Source organism: Prionailurus viverrinus, chromosome D1, assembly GCF_022837055.1.
Source record: "Prionailurus viverrinus isolate Anna chromosome D1, UM_Priviv_1.0, whole genome shotgun sequence".
In the NCBI taxonomy this organism is placed as follows: domain Eukaryota; kingdom Metazoa; phylum Chordata; class Mammalia; order Carnivora; family Felidae; genus Prionailurus; species Prionailurus viverrinus.
Genome location: NC_062570.1, coordinates 88,643,555 through 88,666,431, shown reverse-complemented (window position 1 = coordinate 88,666,431; position 22,877 = coordinate 88,643,555). Strand labels below are relative to the sequence as shown.

At 41.6% G+C, this 22,877-nt stretch overlaps 1 protein-coding gene across 1 annotated transcript in view; it reads right to left on the bottom strand.

Moving 5' to 3' along the window:
* CAT (catalase) overlaps positions 1-22,877 on the bottom strand; it is a 36,938-nt gene that overhangs the window by 12,746 nt on the left and 1,315 nt on the right. Inside the window, exons 2-8 of the mRNA XM_047877563.1 lie at positions 10,196-10,367; positions 9,016-9,126; positions 7,700-7,830; positions 7,099-7,203; positions 6,371-6,496; positions 3,190-3,381; positions 2,606-2,758 (exon numbers count right to left, since the gene is read on the bottom strand). Coding sequence (XP_047733519.1) covers positions 2,606-2,758; positions 3,190-3,381; positions 6,371-6,496; positions 7,099-7,203; positions 7,700-7,830; positions 9,016-9,126; positions 10,196-10,367 — 990 coding nt within the window. The remainder of the gene's footprint in view (positions 1-2,605; positions 2,759-3,189; positions 3,382-6,370; positions 6,497-7,098; positions 7,204-7,699; positions 7,831-9,015; positions 9,127-10,195; positions 10,368-22,877) is intronic.

Sequence of the window (22,877 nt, the reverse complement as noted above, 5' to 3'; positions counted from 1 at the left end):
TACATGTGTCCTCACATGCTCCAAGGCATTAGAACTCACAGCCAATGACTTGAGAAGTTGTGGAAAAACCGGGCTAGGGACTGATATCTTGACTGCGCCCACTCCATAAAGCCCTTCACTTTCTAAACACACTTTTTTTTTTTTAATTTTTTTTTTCAACGTTTATTTATTTTTGGGACAGAGAGAGACAGAGCATGAACGGGGTAGGGGCAGAGAGAGAGGGAGACACAGAATCGGAAACAGGCTCCAGGCTCTGAGCCATCAGCTCAGAGCCTGACGCGGGGCTCGAACTCACGGACCGCGAGATCGTGACCTGGCTGAAGTCGGACGCTTAACCGACTGCGCCACCCAGGCGCCCCTAAACACACTTTTAAAAAACTGTAAAGACAGCACATTGAATATAAAATACATGTTTGCCACAACCACAATGCTGATAGAAATTGTATGATTCATTCATATAATTCAATTCACTCATATAATTGCATGGTTTGCATTTATCATCTTTTCTCAGGACTCTCTTCCCAACAGTTTCAATGAAATGGCTTAGACATTTATTTTTTCTTGTTGCAGAGAACATGTGTTTGATCTGTGGTCCTTTCCCCTGGGCCTAGGCCTCCACCCAATGCTTCAGTGCTCTTCTAATTGTATGACTCGGTGTTGTTAACTGTCTCCATGTCTCACTGTGGTCCCAGAGACCCATGGTGACACGGATTGTGAAAAGAATTTTGATGACATTTGCTCCTCACCCTGTTTCCTCAATACCAAGGCTATGCAGTCTTGGCTCTACCCATGCCAAGTTCATGCCTTGACAAATCCCATTAACCTCCTTCACACGGTCCAGCCGCCTTCCAACTCCAGGCGGGGAGGTTGAGGGCCCAGGGTCATGCTGTCTTGGCTTCCTTTCCTTTCCATTTTCAACACAGGCACTTCTGCCTATCCTCTGCACTCTGCTTGGCCTTTCTTCTCTCCTCCCTAACCTTCACTTCTCTCTTGTTCTGTCACCAACTGGAGCGATGCTACTTGATCACAGATCACATTTCTCAAAACGGAAGAAACCTTCTTTTCCTAAAAGGTCTAACTGTACAAACTTCTACTTAAGCACTGAAGTCCCCTCTGACGTATGTTCCATGTACCCAATCCTACGTCTTCTACTTCAGGAAAAAGTGACTGCTTACAGTTTAAATACGGTCCACCATTGTATCTATACTCAGGTCTCTCTCCTGCCCCATTTCATCTCTGTTGAAAACTGAAATCCTATCCATTCTTCAAAAGCTATCTCAAATGATAGCTCATTCTCAAAACTCTGTCATCATCCTCCTAACAGACAAGATTTCTCCTGATTCACGGGGCCTTCTACTTTATATTATAGTTATTTTCAGTCTTTATATCTGTTATAGCAGCCAGGACAGTTTGCCACACACAGAGGTATTCAATTTATAGTAGTTAAATTGAACTGAAAACGAACAAAAACTTATTTTCTATAAAAGTCCCAAATGTTCCCAATGTCAAATCAAACAAGGTTCTATTAAAAAAAATACAGGGCACCTTAGCTTGTCTCCATGGACAGTGACTCCTGAACTGGACTTGGACACTTATATAAGAAGCATCCATCTGTCACTATGGTCTGATCTGGGGCAATGATCTTTAACCCCTGTATCATGGTCAGAGTCCAAAAACACAAGAGATTGATTTACTCACTAATTATTAAACCAATTATTTTCCTACTGATTTCTGGACCCCCAAAAATATTTTTCCCTATTTCTACTCTTTTTTTTATGTTTATTTACTTTGGACGGGGGGATGGAAGAGGCATAGAGAGAGGGAGAGAGCGAATCCCAAGCAGGTTCTGAGCTGTCAGGGCAGAGCCTGACCTTGGGTTCAATCCCATGAACCTACACATAATGATAGGTGTCGAAATCAAGAGTCGGACGCTTAACCAAACGAGCCACCCAGGCTCCCCTACTCTTTCTACTCTTGAAAGAGCATAATGGAAAGTGATTTAAAAAACAATAGTGAATGAGTAGGAACATTACTGAGACAAATGGTTAAATTAACCCACTGCCTTCAATCAGTGGCAACAGACATTTAGTTCATAAAAACCATCTTCTGTCTCCTTTTACAGATGGAAAAATTCAAGCATCACCATGGAAGAGGAAATGAATCAAGTTATACTGACCAAGGTGTTATAATCAATTAATAATATTCCCTCCCATCAATTACAGACTGAACAAAGAGTGCTTTACTCTATGGATAGCTGAGGTTTTTCTAATGTAACTTCTTTTAAACTAAGAGACTAAATGTCAAAGTCTTAACATACTGAAAGACTTTACTATGAAATTTGCTTTATACTATAATACTATAATCTACGAATGCTTCAGTCAGACCCACAGGAACTGAGGAAACTAAGGACCTAGATGAAAATTTACAAAAGTCAGGCCAAATTACACAGTGTGTGTGTGTGTGTGTGTGTGTGTGTGTGTGTGTGTCTGTGTGTGTCTGTGTGTGTGTCTGTGTGTGTGTGGGTGGGTGGGTGGGTGGGTGGGTGTGCCCACGCACGCATATGTGTGTGCTCCTGCCTCTGAACATCTCAATCCACCAGGTTTACCTGAAGCATTTTGTCAGGGCTGGGCTCGATGCCAGGTGGCATGTTGCTTGGGTCAAATGCCATCTGTTCAACCTCAGCAAAGTAATTCACTGGATTCCGGTTTAAAACCAGTTTACCAACTGGGATAAGAGGGTAGTCGCTGTGAGGCCAAACCTAAAAATAAATGTCATATTCACAATTACCAGACAACCAACTACAGGAAACTAATATAATGAAGCCCACGATAATAAGTGAAAATAGTGATTTTTTTAATCCAATAAAATGAAAAGAACTTCAACTGAGTACATTGGTTGAATCTTTCACAACAGTTAATGGTAAATATTGACATCTTCCCTGGGCACAAGTACATCAGCTTTTCAAGATCTGTTCCCTGCGAATAACGATAGATCAAGCCACCCAGAAGAACTCAATGAACTCAGCAAACAGGAACTAGAAGTGTGATGCACAGATCAGCAAAATCCAAAGAGGCACCACTGCCATTTTGTACATGACTTCTCTATCATTATGGATGCTTGACTGGAATCTGTAAAATTAGACACAAAGAGACTTAAAAAAGAAAACAATTTGGTTGTCAACGGACTCACCTTGGTGACATCAAATGGATTAAATGGAAAGGTTTCTGCCTCACTGAACGTCATGACCTGGATGTAAAAAGTCCAGGAGGGGTAGTTGCCTGTGGCGATGGCATTGAAAAGGTCCCGGAGGCCATAGTCAGGATCTTCCTGGGAAAGTCGTGCTGCGTCTTCAACAGAAAGGTTTTTGATGCCCTGGTCAGTCTGCAGAATCAGAGAAAGAAGCTCACACTGAAATGTACTGGCAAAGTTACGGAACTTTAATCAGTTATGCACTGAGGAGGATGAGCAATGCTACACAAACACTGGACCTTCCTTGTGACAATTCCACTCTTCAACTCTGATCCAAATATGAATTTATCAACAAGAAATTCCACTTGGTTATCCTCACTCTTTTAAATGTGCAGGGATTCTGTAGGTACATTTCATATTTAAAATTAGTCCTCTCTTTCCCTTTCTGTACCCTGAATTTTTTTAATTTAACTCTTAACATACAGTTGATTTTCAACGTCTCACCCATAATCAGAATGCCATGACACTGTCTTCAGAAAAGCCAAAAACTTTTTGGTGTAACATATACATAACATAAAATGTACCACTTTAACCATTTTAAAGTGTCCAATTCAGTAGATTTTTTTGAGCACATATTTCAAAGTTTCCAGGTAATATGGTAATTCTATGTTTGATTTCTTGAGGAACATCAAAATTGTTTTCCAGGTGGCTATTATTTCAATTGTTATACTCCTATTACTTTTCAAATCAGAAAAAAGAGCAAAAAATATTTTTAAATGAGCAAAAAATTAATAAAAGGACTATCTTTTTTCACGAAGTAATTTTTAACTCCCTGTTTTATAATAGCTCAAATAAATTACTGAGATTATGCTCAGCTAGCATCCCTCCACCTCTACTGTCTTCCTTTTTTTTAAAAGAAATCATAGGGGCGCCTGGGTGGCGCAGTCGGTTAAGCGTCCGACTTCAGCCAGGTCACGATCTCGCGGTCCGGGAGTTCGAGCCCCGCGTCAGGCTCTGGGCTGATGGCTCAGAGCCTGGAGCCTGTTTCCGATTCTGTGTCTCCCTCTCTCTCTGCCCCTCCCCCGTTCATGCTCTGTCTCTCTCTGTCCCCAAAAAAATAAATAAACGTTGAAAAAAAAAATCATAGAATCATAGTTCATACAGCTGAAAAGAACTTCAGTAGAGCCACTCTGAACCAATTCTGACTATGAGTAGGCAAAATTATATTCTGACTTCCCAAGCAAGCCATTAAAACCCAAATAAGTTAGTCACTGTCACCGGTGTTCCTATTATCATACCAAACTGCTCTTCAACAGATTTCCACCTATATCTTATTCTGAAGATCCCCACAAGCCAAGCTTCGAAAGATCTCCTCAGCAAAGTGAACTCTGAAACTCTTTCTATCACAGAAATCTCAAGTCTCGCTAACCAGTGGCAAGACCTGAACTCTTCTTACTATCAGACCAGAAGTACAATCACCTTCCAGATTTAAAACTGGAGGTCACCGTCTGCAGATCACCCAGAGAGCGAATCCATTAAATTGTGCAATAATATTGCAATACTTTTCTGATTTTAATTGAATTCCCTTGGGCTCAGAAACGACTAACCATAGGTCAGAATAATCCAGACTGATACATCCAAGTAGGTCTCAGGCTATCCCAGGGCCCTCTGCTGAAGAGACCCATAAGCAACCCAATCCTTGCAGGATCATGGACAGTTGCTATGATTATCCCAATTTTAGAGTGACAAAGCTGGAGCACAGAGAACTTTCAATAATAGTAGACCAAGTCACAGTTATCTAGAAGAGGGAAGAGTTGAATTCAGACTGGTCCAACTACAAAGCCACCACCATGCCGGTGCACCAGACACAATCACTTAGTCTGGCTCCCAGTGACACTACACCTCTCCTCTTGGCACTTACAAGCCCGCAGGGCAACTGTTTCTTAAAACTGTTCCTTGCCAAAGATTATAGATCCAAGTTATAAGTATAAAGAGGGGAGAGAGTTTTCCTGTTTGATATACATACGTAAGTTGTTCAGATAAAGATTAAAACAGGACAGAAGGAAATAACAGATCTTAGGACAGATACCATTAACAGGGAGACTGCATTTGTCCTCAGTCCACTTCTGTTTGTGCTTATTTTAGCAGTAGTATTTGGAAACATGTTCTTAGGCAACCAGAGGTTCTTTAAATAACCTTCTAGAGTTCTCTGAGAATACTGCTTATTGCAACAAATGCCAAGATCATAGTAAGAAAGAAGAGCCCTTTAAACACTTCAATTAATTCAAATGTTCTCAAAGCTTTCCCTGAAGGAAAGTTATTTGACATGATTGTGTGAAAGTAAATGAAAAAAAAAAACAGAATTTTTATTTTCTTACATTCGTAACTGATTTTACTTTTTTCCCTATTCAGAATATACCCTTGATACATGCTACATAAATGGATGGAGGAGTTAAAAAGTTAGAAGAAATGTTTCTGGAAAGATAGCATCAGACATTGAGAGTAATGGTGAGATTGGTATTATAGACAGGAAGTCCCCATTTCTGCCACTGTCCCCTCCTGGACCACAAAAGGTATCTATGCTCAAATCGATGACTCTGGGCTAGGAAAGGCAAAGCAACATAATACTTCACTGTTTGCTAAGGCTTGACTCTAAACTCCAACAAAGAAGTCTAGAAAGCTAGGCTAAACATGGTAGAAATCTCCTTTCATATAGCATGAAGGCCTGTATTATCTCCTTACATTTGAGCCCAAAACAAAACCTTAGGTCTTCCCTCTCCAGGGAGAATGGATACGCACCTGCCAGCACCAGAAACATTAACCCAGAGAACCAGCATGAAATGAGTATTTTCCCAAATATTTACACATTTCTCCCAGGACCCCAGAAGGAGAAGAGAGCTTGACCGTTGCCAGCAGCTGTGTGTTCCTACCCTCCGGCCACATGGAAAGAGACCAAAGAGAGCCCACATGGTTCCCCTAACAGGGCAGCGCACACCTGTTCGTTTGGGCATAGCCAACAGAAGAGTCATGGTCCTGATCAACTGAGTCAATACTTCCCAGCCTTCGGAGTGGACATAAGGGAAAGGTGGAAAGGGCCTTGATCTCTGCCCAATCCTCAAGAGAAGTAAGGAGACATGGGTGGTGAGAGCTTTGTCCCCTCTTCCCCAAAGGCAACACGTACCTTATAATGGAATTTGCAATAAACTACCTCTCCACTCGCATTAACCAGCTTGAAAGTATGCGATCCATATCCATTCATGTGCCTGTGTCCATCTGGAATCCCTCGATCACTGAACAAGAAAGAAACCTAAGAAACAGAAAAGTAAATAAAGCCTAAATTTTTTCAGTTTCAATCAAAACATCCTAGATTCTTAACACATTCCTAAGTTTCCCAAAAAATCTCTTAATGACATGGGACACACTAACCAAGTACCCACAGGAAAGGTTATCATTAGTATCATTTATACAAAATAACAAGAATTTTAAAGCAGAATGATATGTAAATCATTAGCCTCATGGCTCAAAATTCTATAAAGAAAAGCAAAAGCAAATCTGAAAACTAGCTAACTTGTTACTCAAAATTTTACTCTATTTTAACAGTAAACGTGTTTGGTACCACTTTTCCCTTCTCTCCCTGATACAAAGAGCTTTACTTCATACTAGAGACTTTAATCCTTAGTATTGGGAAATATCAATTGATAATGTTTCTAGATCATTTAAGGCCTATGAATGAGGGAAGATGAACAAATGCAGATTATAAAACTCTTCAGGATCAAGCAACCTGAGGAAGCCTCCCAAAAAGAAAGTCAGAAACCAAGTGCAGTGAGATAACCAGCACTGGAGAAATGGCACTACGGGGCATAACTAACAGTGACATGATCTGATACAGTGAAAAAGGAGAGCCCCCACCTGATGCAGAGACTCAGGGCGCAGGCTCCAGAAGTCCCAGACCATGTCCGGATCCTTCAGGTGCGTCTGAGGGTTTCTCTTTTGACTGTGGATAAAGGACGGAAACTAAACAGAAAAGGAGACAAAAATCCAAAAATCAAGTTTATCGGAGTGATGGTGTCTTACATTATACATTGCCTATTGTTAGGTAAGCAATATAATTGTTATAATTGTTGGATGATAATTCTGAATAGTATAATCCCAGAATTTCACACTGCCGAACCCTAAAACAAAATTTACCCTCTACATGTTCCCAGGACAAAGTGCCTCTTTTCATTCATGGCCTTAATGGGAATAGTCCCATTACATGGAAAACTGGACTATTCCCATTAAGTCAGTGAATCTTGAAATGCCAAACTGAGGACCAACAGTAATTGTTACTTGATCTCATAAAAAGATACTAAATACAGAAAAATGTGCTTTAAAAGGCAATCCAACCAACCCAAATTCTCTTCTTTCTGCTTTTCCCAAGGCCTCGCCTCAAAGGAGAGTCGAAACAGATTGTCTGAAACCAATTTAAATCAACAAACATTTGTAGAGTGCAAGATACTTTATCACCTACCAGTATGGCATCCCTGATGAAAAAAATGGGAGTGTTATTTCCAACAAGATCCCAATTACCATCCTCTGTGTAAAATTTCACTGCAAACCCACGAGGGTCCCGAACTGTGTCAGCTGAGCCCGACTCTCCAGCTAGAAGGTTCAAATGGGAAAAATGAGGCATAAGCCTAAGGTCATAAAAAAACATTAGGATCTATGCTTTCCAACCCACTTCCTAGAAGGAAATCAGTCACTTAAGTGCCTGAGCCATTATTTCTACCACCTGCCAGCCAATTCAGTCCCCAAATTAAACAAAATAATTGAGATTAAGAAGAGAGAGTTTTTGGGGCGCCTGGGTGGCTCAGTCGGTTGAGCGTCCGACTTCGGATCAGTTTGTGAGTTCGAGCCCAGTGTCGGGCTCTGTGCAGACAGCTCAGAGCCCAGAGCCTGCTTCAGATTCTGTGTTTCCCTCTCTCTCTGCCCCTCCCCTGCTCATGCTCTGTCTCTCTCTGTCTCAAAAATAAATAAAAAACATTAAAAAAAAAAAAAAGGAGTTTTACATAACTGTAAAAGCTGAAAAGATTACCCACTTAACATAACATAGTTCAAACAGGTAATTAAATTTTAAATTAAAATAAAGGAAGAAAATAATTGTAAAGATTAAGGTAGTAAACAAAGAGAATAAGTGAGCTGTCAAAATTATGAGGTTAATATTAAGAAACTGAGTTAAAATATAGATTCTTATTCTTAGCGTCATTTATTTTTTGCATCCACAGTATTTTAAAAATGCACAAACACAGACTGAAACAGAAACGGAATTATTCATGCAGGTGGTGTATTAAGATGTTGTTGATAGATCTAATTCTTACTCGTGCTACTGAAAAAAATCACTTAACCACTGGAAATAGAAATAGCCCCACCCTGCAAAGCAGATCCTACAGATGAGATTACAGACAATGTCTGTAAAGTGCCCAATGATGAATGGCACGGAGTTAATTCCCAATAAAGGGTGGCTGTTGTGGTTACTGAATAAGCTTCCTACTCCACATTTCCATCTGAGGCAACCACTTGTGGGAAGGTTCTTTCCAAATGTCACAGAATTGCAGTGGTGGCCTCTGCATAAGTGTGATTTCCTAAGACCTCGACAAACAGAATTAAAAGTAACTTCCTGCATGGCTCGAAACAATTTTCCCCCTGTAAAAACCTGGTATAATTTGGAGAAGTGGTTTTTTTTTTCCTACCTTCTAATATGCTTTTCTTGAAATGAAGTTATAAATGCCCAAAATAAGGTACAGGGTTGAGTTACGCAGTGCCAGTCACCCAAACAGATGGACTTACCGACAGTAGAGAATCGAACCGCAATGGGAGTCCTCTTTCCAATATGCTCAAACACCTTTGCTTTGCAGTATTTGGTAATGTCATGAGTGACCTCGAAGTAGCCAAAAGCTCCTAATGAGAAAGACACAGAAACCCTCATCGTGAGACCATCACAGACCACTGGGCCCCCAATAGGCAGCTAGGTGACAAGGGAAGCCGATGGTTCGGCCCTGGCCTTCTGGGAGCTTCTGAGATGATGGGAGAAGGGGAGATAGATGGCCAAACACAAAATGAATGGGGACAAAATGCAAAGTCCTGTTACCACTCAGCAGTAACCCAAGGGCTACACAGCTGGAGCCAAGAAGAAAAAGAGACGAGTGGGGGTGGAAGTAGCAAGTCAAGGCTGACCCAAGGACACAGGGCCTGAGGAGGCCTTGAAGTACAGGTAGGACCTAGGAGATGAAGAGAAGAACAGGGAGAAGAGGAGAAAATACAGGGAAAGAAAGAATAGGATAAACACAAATAAGACACCACAGGCCAAACAACAAACTGAACAGCATACCAAAGTCGTGATGGAAAAGCCACACAGAAAAAGCTGGAGAGGGATGGAAGAAAAAAATAAAAAAACTAGAAAGTTCTAACCGGGAGTCCAAGCAAGCAGCTAGGAGAAAAATTTTTTCTTCCTTCCCATCAAGCTTGCTTGTCCAATTGAGTTTTTGGCTTTATTCTAAACAGCACCCTATCTTTTGTTTCTGTGATAAAAGCAAGATAAAAGTTTTCACAACTTTTGGACAAAAAGGAAAAATCACCAGAAATCTACCACCCTAACACAACTATCCTCAATTTTGCACCATTCTTCCCAGTATGTAGCCAATTAGGGCTCCATCTAAATCTAGCTACAATTCCAGAATGCCCATGTCTCTATTTTCATATTTTTATTTCTTCACTAAAGTGCATAATGGAAGAAAAGGAAGATTACTTTCGTTTTTAGTAAAATGAAGCATTTTACATATAACGTTCAATCCAGAGAAATAACCATCATTTTATTACGAGCTCCTCTCCTGATGGACATTTTTTTCCCTTTCTCCCAAGAATGGAGATTTGCTGCTTCTACTAAAGAAGCCCAAACCCTGTGAAAGGTAAATTTTTAACCCAGGTGTTATGAAACAATCCTTTCGCAACAAATAAACATAGCTCTCACCTGCGCCTTTAGCATGCACGACTCTCTCAGGAATTCTTTCCCGGTCAAAGTGAGCCATTTCATCAGTGAAAACCACATCCTGAACAAGAAGAGGTCCCCGGGGCCCTGCTGTGATAACATTAAGTTTGTCTCCGATTGGATTACCGGCCCCGGTGGTCAGGACGTCAGGTTTCTAAGTGAACAAACACAAAAGAACACAAAAGTGTGCAGAGACTCAGTACAATCAAACCATTATTTACACTGCCAGAGGGCACACCGCTTTCCAATTTTTATACCTTCTGCTCCAGCTCTTTTTAAATTTCCTGTCTGAACTGCTGAAATACTACAAGATATGCTATTGCCTGAAATGTATAGGCCAGTCTTGGAAACCCTTGAAAAATCTCAACCCCAATCTGCTAAGAAATCCGCTCTGAAGAGTGGAAAGAAGGCTCACTAGCCTGCCACCTTGCTCGGCCCCTGCTCTAGATACAGCCACCGGTGGGCTGGAAACCCCCAGATGGGGACCCCCCCCTAAAGAGATCATATGTGCTCAACACTGAATGTCCAAGTGATAGTGAGAAGATGGTCTCTGGAGAAGCCATGCTGGCTAATGCTTGCGGATGCTTTAAGACTGCTACAGATGTGAAACTGGGTCATCCTGTATGGTGCACTCATTTCTCTCAAGCAGCATACACCAGCTATCTCTTTTCAATTCCAAAACAAACAAACAAAAAAAACCCCCAAAAATTCAATGGCTTTTATTGTCACTGAAAATAAACTGTTGATGGTCAAGATGGATTATAGTATTAACTTGCTAAAGATGTCAAAGGTCCCTGAAATGGGACAGGTTATTTCACTGTAATAAAGAATTCATTTTAGGGGCGCCTGGGTCGTTCAGTCGGTTGGGCGTCCAACTTCAGCTCAGGTCATAATCTCACAGTTCGTGGGTTCGAGCCCCGCGTCAGGCTCTGTGCTGACAGCTCGGAGCCTGGAACCTGCTTCAGATTCTGTCTCTGCCCCTAAGCCACTCACATTCTGTCTCTGTCTCTCTCAAAAAGAAACATTAAAAAAAAACACATTTTTTTTTAAGAATTCATTTTAATCCACCCAATTCTTCAATATCAGTTACACTGGAAGCCCCTCAGCTGTCCCTTCTCTGGGACGGGACCAGCAGTATGTTTTAATTAGTGATCCTACACAGCTCTTAGCATCATCTTGCTTTATGGTCACACACTCTGCTCTTGACCAGAGACAAATGTCTCTCCAGTGTCTTCCCCTGGCCTCTGGGAAACCAGGGGAGATGTGTGGGTGAAGCAGAGCTAAGCCACCTCCATTCTAGGGGAACAACTCAAAAAGGTCCAGTGATGGAAGTCCACAATACCAGCTTCCTGTGCCCAGAAAAGCTCTATGCACAGAATTTTCGCAAACCTGAAATGGAGTGGATAACTTTTGCTCTCGAGACACACCCGCTCTGAGTAGTAAAATAAACTCAATACCTGTCTCTTCTCTACAAGGGGATATGAGGAGGAGAGGGGTCACTTAAAAAACTATAAAAATACCATGAGCTCTTTGGGAAAATGCACTGAATAAGAGAGATCTTGGAATCTGCAGAATTAATAAACAAGACTCATACACACACTAGGATACCCCCCCTGCCCACCGGAGTTCTATTCACATGGAAATAGGAAGAGGCCAACATGGAACCGTGGAGGAACTGTGAGCACTAGGTCCAACTTCCAGCTCTGTGTATGTACTAGCATATTACTTACTATTTCTGAGTCTCAACTTTTCACCTGTAAAATGGACAAGAAACAACTACCTCCCAGAGTTAATGCATGGATTAAAAATGCTAAGTTCATGCCAAATGAGGGCCCCACACAAGGCACACACATGCTAACGTTTTACTGGCTGTGTGAACGTGCTGTGATAACAAAAGCAAAGCATTTTAGGTATCTTTTTCTAACAACCATGGCACACGTGCAGCCATCCATTCAGATTCTCTTACCCTATCCCTTCCTCATCCAGCTGCAAACTCTCCCAAACATAAGAAAGTTTAAGGGTCTAATCAGCAGATACCACCCAATCGTGCCACACTCTCTTTTGAAGATACACATGTACTAACACATGGGATACTATATACTTTTTATTATTATTACTAATTTAAAGTAGAAACTGAGGGGCACCTGGGTGGCTCAGTCGGTTAAGCATCTGACTCTTGATCTGTGTTCAGGTCATGATCTCATCATTCATGGTACCGAGCCCCACTCTGCGCTGACAGCACAGAGCCTGCTTGGGATTCTCTCTCTCCCTCTCTCTCTCTCTGTCCCTCCCCCCCATTCACGCATGCTCTCTCTCTCTCTCAAAATAAATAAGTAAACTTAAAAAAAAATAAAGTAGAAAATGAATCAGAAAAAGAAAGGAAGAAATTGCACAAGTTCACCTTTAGTTGAAACCTAAAACCTTGATTTTCAACTATGGCTGTCACTGGAATCACCTGCAAAGTTGTTGTTTTTGTTTTTGTCTTAGAGAGAGTGAGTGCGAGCAGAGAAGAGGGGCAGAGGGAGAGAATCTTAAGCCTTAAGCAGGCTCCATGCTTAGCACAAAGCCCGATGCAGAGCTCGATCCCACAACCCTGGGATCATGGGATCATGACCTGAGCTAAAACCAAGAGTCAGACACTCAACCGACTAAGTCACCCAGGCACTCCACCTGGGGAGCTTTTTAATGCATACTGACAGCTGGGTCATCCACCTAGAAATTTCTGATATAATTAGTCCGGATGAGGCCTGGGCATCAGGATTGCTTTGAGCTCCCCAGGTGATTCCTAAGTGAAGCCAGGATTAAGAACCACTGACTTAAAGCTTTGGGGTGAACTACAATTAAAATAATAAGAATCTGAGCAAATAATTTGTCCACACCTTCCTGTGCTCTTTTCAACATATAAACATGGCACTAAAGGAAATCTAAAACTATAAATAAATAGAGGGGACATCGCATAAAGGAGGAAAGCATGACAGGAGATACAAAGAAGCTCAGGAAAAGGAAAGGTAAACAGGTCAGTGTCACGTACATCCCTCCATCACTCATGGAAGCGATAAAACCACATCACATGTCCCCTCCTGTGGACCAGGTCAGAGTGATAGGCTCAAGAATAAAAACTATGCCCAGAGGAGGTACATGCATAGTAAGGTGGATGAATGAATGGCTGAGTGAAGAACTGAAGAATGAGACGGTCTCCCCTGATGGCCCAGACTCATGGAAACTTGGAAGCAGGAATGGCGGAATTTTCCCGCGTTTTGGCCCTCCTCCCACCCTGTGCAAGAATGTCCACCACAACACTGATCAAGCTAAGAAATGAAACCTGGGTTTCAAAGTTACAAGTGTAGCACTCAGCCCCTCTTCCTTGCTCTAATAGATCAAAGGCCCTAATTTTTAACAGCTTTCTTCACACACACTAAACAGAAACAACATCACAAGCTTAGAGCTCTAAGCTCTAAGCTTGCTCTGCTAATGGGATGGAGGGTGGCCATTTCCAGTCCAAAGTTAATCAAGAAAGGCAGAGAATCAATGCAGTTGACAGAACTGCACAGAACTCCTAATTTCCCTTTATAACCACCATTTCTGGAGCACCTGCCATATGCAAGGCTTTATCCCAGCTACCTTTGCATAAGTCACCTCACTTAAGCCTCCAATAATCCAGTGAGAGACATGTTATTATTCCCATGTAATGAGTGATGCTGTATGTATGATCAGAGACTTTGACTGATTTTACACAGATTTCAATGTTGGAGCCCAGGTTTACTTGTTACACATAAGAAACAGGATGGGCAAAGAGATTTCTTCCAACTTGCTGATTATTATTATCATGTTGTTGTTGTTGTTGTTGTTGTTGTTGTTTTTAAACTCAGATCACTTTAGAACTAGAAATTTTAATGACAGAAAAGCTTTTAATTGCTGGATAATTCTAAGAGCTCTCTCTCTCTCTCAGGAAAAGCAGCTTTTGTACCTGTTCAGGTGTTTACATCCTTCTGGCTGCCAATTATTCCTGATATTCATACACGCTTCTCCTGAACCACTCTTCCTGCTCTCACCCCTACACCATCCCTTGAGCTGGGCCAAGGGCATCTTCTTGTACCCCGCTGAACAAAATCCTTATAACTGCCGGTCTGCTTCACTGTTTTTCCTCTCTAGAGAGTATATTTGTTTTACATCTATATCCCTGATACCCGACACGATGCTGTTATCAACAAGTACACAAAAAAATGCTTGTGGATTCAACGTGTGACTAAATTAAACTATGGGCCAATCCAAAATGGCCAAGAAAGATTATCCCTAAGTAGGAGGAGGAAGCAACAATAGTTTACCTCTCTCCCTGCGTCTCCCCTCCCTGAAATAAACAAGAAATATTTGAATTCATAACTTCAAATTGTGATCAAACACCTTCAGACAAATGTTATGAAAACTGCTGCAGAAACTGGTAAAGAAGTACTTTGGCTTGGCTAAAAACTGACACCATGATTAAAAGTAGGGACTCAAAGTAAAATTCCATTTCGGCTTTGCTCTTTGTATCTTTTGGCTGGAGTTAAGCTATGAATGAAGAAATTTTCCTGGGAGGAGTAAGGTTGGCTTTCTCTGATAAAATATTTTATTGATGTAGTTTCCGCTTATTAGTGCCCTCGGCTCACAGAAGGCCCAAGAACTCACTAAATATCATTCTCCTGTTTTTTAATAGATAAAGACTGGTAATACAGTCACTCCCTAACTTTCAGCCCCAAAGGAGTCATAATGACACAGCTTCTCATTCTCAGAGTCCAACACAGAATATGCCCGATATTTTCTAGAAAATTATTGCTTAAAACACTACATTTATTCAACAAAGGTTCATCAAGTACCTACAATGTGCAGACCCATGTGCAGAAGACCGAAGACTGTCTTGGCCCTCAAATTTCTCTGGGGAAGTGGGAGAGATAGCAGAGTGCTCCAAGCCTCCTGGTCCATTCCATGGAAGGGGAGAGACTTCCCTGAGTGGGCAGTTTGGGAAAAGAATCCAGGCCTGCACAGGGACCCCACTCCTTTCCCCTTTAGAAACCAATGGCCACAGGCAGCACACATCCTTCAGCACACATCCTGCTCTCCCAGGGGGAGGCCTGGTAATCTTCATTGCCTACATGCAAGGAGTAAATTCAACACAGGGGTTAAAATCTCAGCAAGCTCTCTTGGCCAAAATTCCCAAGCCACAATCTCCAATTCACACTTGGAACTTACTCATCCCACTGACTCCTTGTTTCGGCTTGGGTATGGAATGTACATGTGACATTAGACATTCTCATTCTCATTAGACATTCTCATTAGACATTCTCAAACCGCAGAACAACAGTAATAACAGCTTACTAAGCAGGCATTGTTCCAAACTCGACCTGGGTTATCACAAGCTCTCTTAATTAAGGACTATTACAATTCCCATCATACAATAAAGGAAACTGAGGCACAGAGAAGTTATGCAACTCCCTCCAAGTCACCCACCTAGAAAAGGTCAGAATCAGAATTTAAACCCAAGCAAACTGGCTCAAGAACCCAAACTTTTAACCATACCACTATAACATTTCTTTAAACAACACAGCTCACATGTCCTGTAGACATTCTATGTGCTGGGTAATCAACATACATTAATTTACACATATATATTACATAAATGAATCCTCAACAAGCCTTCAAGGTGGGGAGAATTATTATCCCATTTTTAAAATGGGGAAACCATGGGGGAGGGAGGTGAAGTAACCTGCCCACAAGCAGTCAGACCATAATCTGACTCCTATCTGACTGTAAAGCCTGACCCTTCACTGCTTCATTAAACCACCATAAACTGTGTTTACAACCACCAGAAGATAAAGAGGAGCTTAAAAGACATACCAATTAATGCAATGTGTTAACCTTATTCTGAACAAAGCATTCTAAAAGAGACAGACAGACATGTCAAGGGTCCCCAAAGACCACCCACCTCTAGGTGACTCCCTAGGAGGGGTCGCAGCTAGTCATACTCGGGCTATAATTTTTATAGCATTTTAATACAAAGCAAAACCCTAGCAAGGAGAAAAGGCACAATGGAGTGAAGTCCGGAGGAAACTAGCGCAAGCTTCCAGAGTCCTCTCCCAGGGGAGTCACATGGGACACGCTTAATCCCCCATCGAGTTGTAGCAACACATGTGAAATGCTGTCTAGTGGGAAAGCTCATGAGAGACTCAGTGCCCAGGGATTTACATAAGGAGCTGATCGTGGAGGTGCCCCCTGGCTCCCAGAAGGAAAGCAGGTGTTCGGTACATAAACCACATTGTTTGCACCCTTTGGCATGGTCAGCCACTCTTATCAGTTCAGGTGGGGGGAGCCGTTCTGAAATCCAACTTCCAGACTGCAGCCCAGGGCCACCCTTGCAGGTAGGCCTTTCTAGAGACCGTCTTCTCTGGTATATAGGTAAACTCTCTTCTGCACAATCAAGGTAAGTGAACACACTGACTGGCTGAGGACAGTAAGCGATTACTACTCACTTTTCTAGATGTGACAATGGTATTCTTAAAGAGTCCTTATCTTTTGGAGACACAGGCACTTGGGAGACTCATTACACAATCCTCTCTACTCCAGTTCTGGTTTGAAATCTTCCGCAATATAAAGTTTCAGAGTTTTCTTAAATCAAGAATCAAAGAGAAGTGTCTGATAAAAGAAATAAGGAAGAAGTTGAAGGAAGAGAAAGGGAGGGCTGCATCAGTCACCCTAACACATGGGTGCTCATTCTGACCACACTCCGGATTGAATCCGTCTGCCACCCTAAACCGTTTGGTCAAGACAAAGAGCAGAGCTCAGCCCTGTACACAAAACACACACGAGGCAACCAGCCAGATGGTTAATGCTGGCTCCTGCCCAGAGAGGGCTTATCGTCACCAGAAAATGTGGAAAACCCTAACTACCATGTAGGCTATTTAATCCTAAATTTCTGACTCAGCCTGATAGGCTTTTTTTTTTTTTTTATTAACCTTAAAACATTCCAAACATCAGAAGGTCCCCCCTTAATGCCACATCACACCAGGGTGATTCACAAGCATAAAATACGTGAATTGATAGCACTAGGAAATGTTTCTGATAGCCTTCATGATTGAAAGCTATGCTTTCTGGGCTAGGCGTGGGGACTTCATCACTGGGATACACTTTGTTTTGCAAGCTGACTTCATCACGGTCAAGCCACCATGGTATAAAGTCAATGCCAGTTGGTCATTCTGAGTTCAAGAAGCAAGACCGATTTTCATTTTATTTTACTATTGTCTAAGTTATCCTATATCCTCCACCTAGGCTGTTGCCACTCAAAAAAAAATTTAAATAACGTATCATGGAAAAAGCGAAATCCAAAAAGGGTAAGAAAAAAAATCAAGCTGTTTTTTTTTTAAGTATAATTAACATACATCTACAACATATTGATTCCATAATTCTATACATTACTCAATGCTCACCTTGGTAAGTGTGGCTCTGTCACCCTACAATGTTATTACAATATCCCAACTGTGTTCTTTTTTTTTTTTTTTTTTTTCAACGTTTATTTATTTTTGGGACAGAGAGAGACAGAGCATGAACGGGGGAAGGGCAGAGAGAGAGAGGGAGACACAGAATCAGAAACAGGCTCCAGGCTCTGAGCCATCAGCCCAGAGCCCGACGCGGGGCTCGAACTCACGGACCGCAAGATCGTGACCTGGCTGAAGTCGGATGCTTAACCGACTGCGCCACCCAGGCGCCCCCCCAACTGTGTTCTTAACAAAGAACACAAAGGGATCCTGTTGGTACTAAACAAAGTATCTGAAAGCTTCTGAACAGGCCATTTCAGCAGTGCGTTGCTACCACATCTGCAACCTTTATGGCCTCAGACTAACAATGCCCTGAGCAAGGAACAGTAAGATCTATCAGGCACAACAAGAATTGCCTGTCCACGAGTTGAACTGAATGGGGGAAGGGAGGAGGAGCAAACGACAAAAGAAAATAAAAAGTGATTCCAAGGATCCCAGGAAAGAGAACTAGTGGGTAGTTTTAATTCAAGAAGAAATGAAACAAAGTTGCCTTTTACAAGGGAGATAAATGTCAAACTTAAAGGTCACATGGCTGGATCTCTGCTTGCACACACACTGAACACACCTCCTCCTCCGCCCGAACGAGACATGTCTGTTTTCCAAGCAAGGCTGTTTGCTGTTTCATATTAGTATGTGTAATAGCAAAAGGGTCATGATAGTTGCTAATGGTTTTTTTCTCTCTTCTTGGTGAGTTGTTAACGTCTCCATTAAGAAATGGTCAAAATATTGCTATTGATTTTCAATCATTAGCAAACATTTAGAATAATCCTATCGATAATAAAACCTTTAAAATACACAAAATAATAGCTATTGCAAAAGGTTTTTCTCTGCCTCGGTAACTGTCTAAAATAAGTACGGGAGCACTAAGAACTGGCCCAGTCCTTTAATCTTTCAAAACAGTAGGGAATAAGAGGAAATGGTAACAAAAGGCTCAAAAAATGAAGGATAATTGATCCACAAATGTAAATGATTCCTTGACTCTTTTTATTAGAAACCATAGCAGTCACAATACTCGGGAGGAAAATAAAGAACAAATCCAAGAATAAAATAAACAAAACTAAAGATCTGCTTGTTTTACTTTTTGCCATCAGCCACTCTTTTCTTACCTGGAGAAAAATATAGAGTGGTCTACATGCTGGCTAAACAAATGAAAGCTTAGAAATTTTGATTCCACTTCTCATGTCTCTTTCACTGCCACACAATGACCCCGCCATCTCACTCCTATGTAATTCCCAAAAGAAAAAAAAAGCACAAGTGCACAAGGAGTTGTAAATCACCCCTTCTCCATCCCAAATGCTGGCAGTGTAATACCGATGTAGGTATTATCAAATTACCCTGAAAGATACATAAATCCTCATGGGCTCTGTCTTACGACTCAGTGATAGGAATGGATGGACTAAGACCCAATCTCTCTCCCAGGTAATAAACGAACTATTTAAAAAACATGAAGCTTGGGGGCGCCTGGGTGGCTCAGTAGGTTGAGCATCTGACTTCGACCCAGGTCATGATCTCGCAGTCTGTGAGTTCAAGACCTGCGTCAGGCTCTGTGCTGACGGCTCAGAGCCTGGAGCCTGCTTCGGATTCTGTGTCTCCCTCTCTTTCTGCCCCTCCCCTGCTCATGCTCTGTCTCTCTCTCTCTGTCAAAAATAAATAAACATTAAAAAAAAAAAATTTTTTTTTAAGGTAAAGCTTGAACTGTTCAAATTCTCCAATTTTAAAGGGATCAGAAGCTACTAATTAAGCCTAAGTATCCAAAAGGAAGAATATTCTAATTGGTGAGCAAGAATGTTCCTATTTAAGCTCATCCAACGTGACTGGGAATACCTGGAAAACCAATTCCTTCCCTTCAGTGAATTTTGAGAGAAGGAGAAATAAAGATTTTTTTAATGTTTATTTCTGAGAGAGAGAGAGAGAGAGAGAGAGAGAGAGAAAATATGAGTGGGGGAGGGGCAGAAGGAGAGGAAGACACAAGAGTAGGCTCCAGCACAGAGCCTGACACAGGTTCGAACCCACGAACCGCAAGACCATGACCTGAGCCGAAGTCGGACGCTTAACCAACTGAGCCACCCAGGCGCCCTGAAATAAAGATTTTTTAAGAAAATCCAAGTCATACATATAACATTTGATTCAGTGATCACTTATTAAGGTTTACAAAGCTTCTAATTCACTTTTTAGCAACAAAATCTGACTACAAGGAGAGATTCCCAATAAACTGTTTTCACATTGGTTGACACTTTGGTTCCAAAGGAGGATACGCCCAGCTTGGCATTCTGCAACTGGTTCTTGAGGGAGGAGATAACAGGGTGCCTTCCTATAGTAGTTCCAAAACTTCAAGTTCTCACAGTCTAGTAAAAAACTAAAAAAACAAGGAACGGAATGGAGGATGTTGATACAGAGCTGCCCACTTAAAGAGAGGCATTTGCCAAGTACGGAGAGAGAAAAAAATACACACACACACACACACACACACACACACACACACTATCCATTACTATCATAATTTTCTAACAGAAAGAATATTTTAATGCCAGAAGGTAAAAATGACATAATCTCTAAAAAAAGATTATATCTGCTTGCCCATCACCCCATCATTAAGAAATGGCCAGATTTTCACATGGAATGTATGGTTCGGAAAAATAGTAGTGTTGGCTACCCGGACAGAAGTAGACTGCATTTCCCAGGTGCCCTCACTGTTAGCTGTGGTCATGTAACAGGTGTGGCACCACAGCCAATGGAATGTGAGTAGAAATGACCTACACCATTTCCAGCCTGGTCCCTAAACTTGCCACATACCCTCTTCCATGTCCTTAACCTTCCATGCCTGGACTGTGATGCCCAGGGCAACCTTTAAAGCCAAGTATTGTCAAAGGGGGAGACTCCTTCTGCCTGGAACATTCAATAACTGTGGCAGTAGAGTACTCACCCCATCTCTTCAACCTCAAACCACTTTAGCTCATCAGGTAAGAGAGAAAGAAATCTCTAATGTGTTTATACCATTAGAGATTTGGAGATTATTGCAGTACTTAGCTTGCGTATGATTTAAAATATGAGCTATGAATCAACAATTAAAAACTAATTTTTAGGGGCGCCTGGGTGGCGCAGTCGGTTAAGCCTCCGACTTCAGCCAGGTCACGATCTCGCGGTCCGTGAGTTCGAGCCCCGCGTCAGGCTCTGAGCTGATGGCTCGGAGCCTGGAGCCTGTTTCCGATTCTGTGTCTCCCTCTCTCTCTGCCCCTCCCCCGTTCATGCTCTGTCTCTCTCTGTCCCCAAAATAAATTTAAAAAGTTGAAAAAAAAATTTAAAAAAAAAACAAACTAATTTTTAAAGGACAAAAGATTTGAACAGGTATGTCAAAAGAACACATACCAATGGTCACTAAGCACATGAAAAGACAGCTATCTTTCGTCATCAGAACAATGCAAATTACAACCACAGAGACATCATTTCCTACCCCCCAACAATGGCTGAAATTAAAAAGCTGGTAACGCCGATGTTGGCAGGATGTAGAGCAACTGGAACTCTCACACACTGCTGACGGAAGTGTAAAATGGTACAAACACTTCGGAAAAAAAGGCTTAGCAGTTTCTCATAAACTATTCACTTACCCCATCACCCAGCAGTTCTACTGCGAGGTATTTCCTAAGAGAAATGAAAGCATATGTGCACAAAAATACTTGTATGAGACTTCTCAAGGTAGCTTTACTTATAACACCCCAACACTGGAAATAGCTCACATGTCCAGCAACGGGATAAACAAATGGTGATGTGTATTCATCTAGTGGAATACTACTCAGTAATAAAAACAGCAAACTACTGATACATGCAACAACATGAATGACTCTTAAAACATTTTTTTTTCTTTTTTTAAATCTTAAAACATTTTTGCTGTACGAAAGAAGTGTTAACACAAAAAAGTACATAAGCCAATGGTTAAAAAGAAAAAAGTCAAAACAGTGGTTGCGTGGGGCAAGATTGCAGGGGATGCAATAAATCACTAGGAAGCAGCATGAAGGAACTTTCCAGGGTGACAATAACCTTCTATATGTCTTGATGAGGGAAAAGGATTCACAGGTGTATGTTTATCGAAATACATTGGAATGGTACACTTAATATTTGTACACTTCACTATAGGTATTACCTTAAACACACAATCAAACACAGAACTCTGTTCATTTGCAGGCTTTGTGTTTAGGGGTAAAGTCTACTGATGTCTAAAATCTAATCTGAAATGTATCCCCAAAAAGGGGAAGGTTAATGGATGAACAAAGAGATGGACAGGTAGAATAACACAATAAAAGATACGTAGCAAAATGTGGTGAATACGTAAGTATACACTGCACAATTCTTTCAACTGCTCTGTTTGAAATTTTCCACAAAAAGCACTGGAAAATTGTAAAGGCTCCCTATGCAAAATTCCTTTTGGAGGATCAGGAGAGGGGATCACCTCAAAGAAATACGTAGTTTTCACTCAGAGCAGCTAAGAGTGAAGGGCAACAAGACATCGAAGTGACTGCCAATCAGGACCACCTACACAGCGCATGGACATACCACAGGCAGAGGAGACAGCACTATTTCGACTACGAGTCCCCCGATCATAGATGTGCTTTTGTGAGCCAGATGTTTCACACATAGGCAACCATGTAGAGAAAATCACCAGTAGGGTCTTAATGACTTAACAACAGTTACTGATTCTCCAAATGAAGAGGTAAGCTAGTCTCAGAACAAAGGGGGGTTGGGGGGGGGGTCCTTTAAAAATGAATAAATTGTGCCTTATGAAAAACTCACTATATAGTCCATATTTTTCTCAATTCACAGAGTATCATGAAAACTTCAGCGTGAACCAGGATTTAGTGACCACTGGATATGGAGAGAATCCTGGCCCCACCAGCTACGTTCTAATCTTGACTCTGCCACTAGCTGCCTGTCCTTAATTAGACTCTAAGTCGCTCTGGTTCACTTTAGGAGCTCATAAAAAACTGAACTACCCTCCTGGCATATAATAAAGGACAAAATGAGAAGAGAGATGTTCCAGGCCCTTAGAGGAGAATGACAGACAGCCTTCTCAAGAGCAGGGAACAATAAAGCAACCCATGGACATT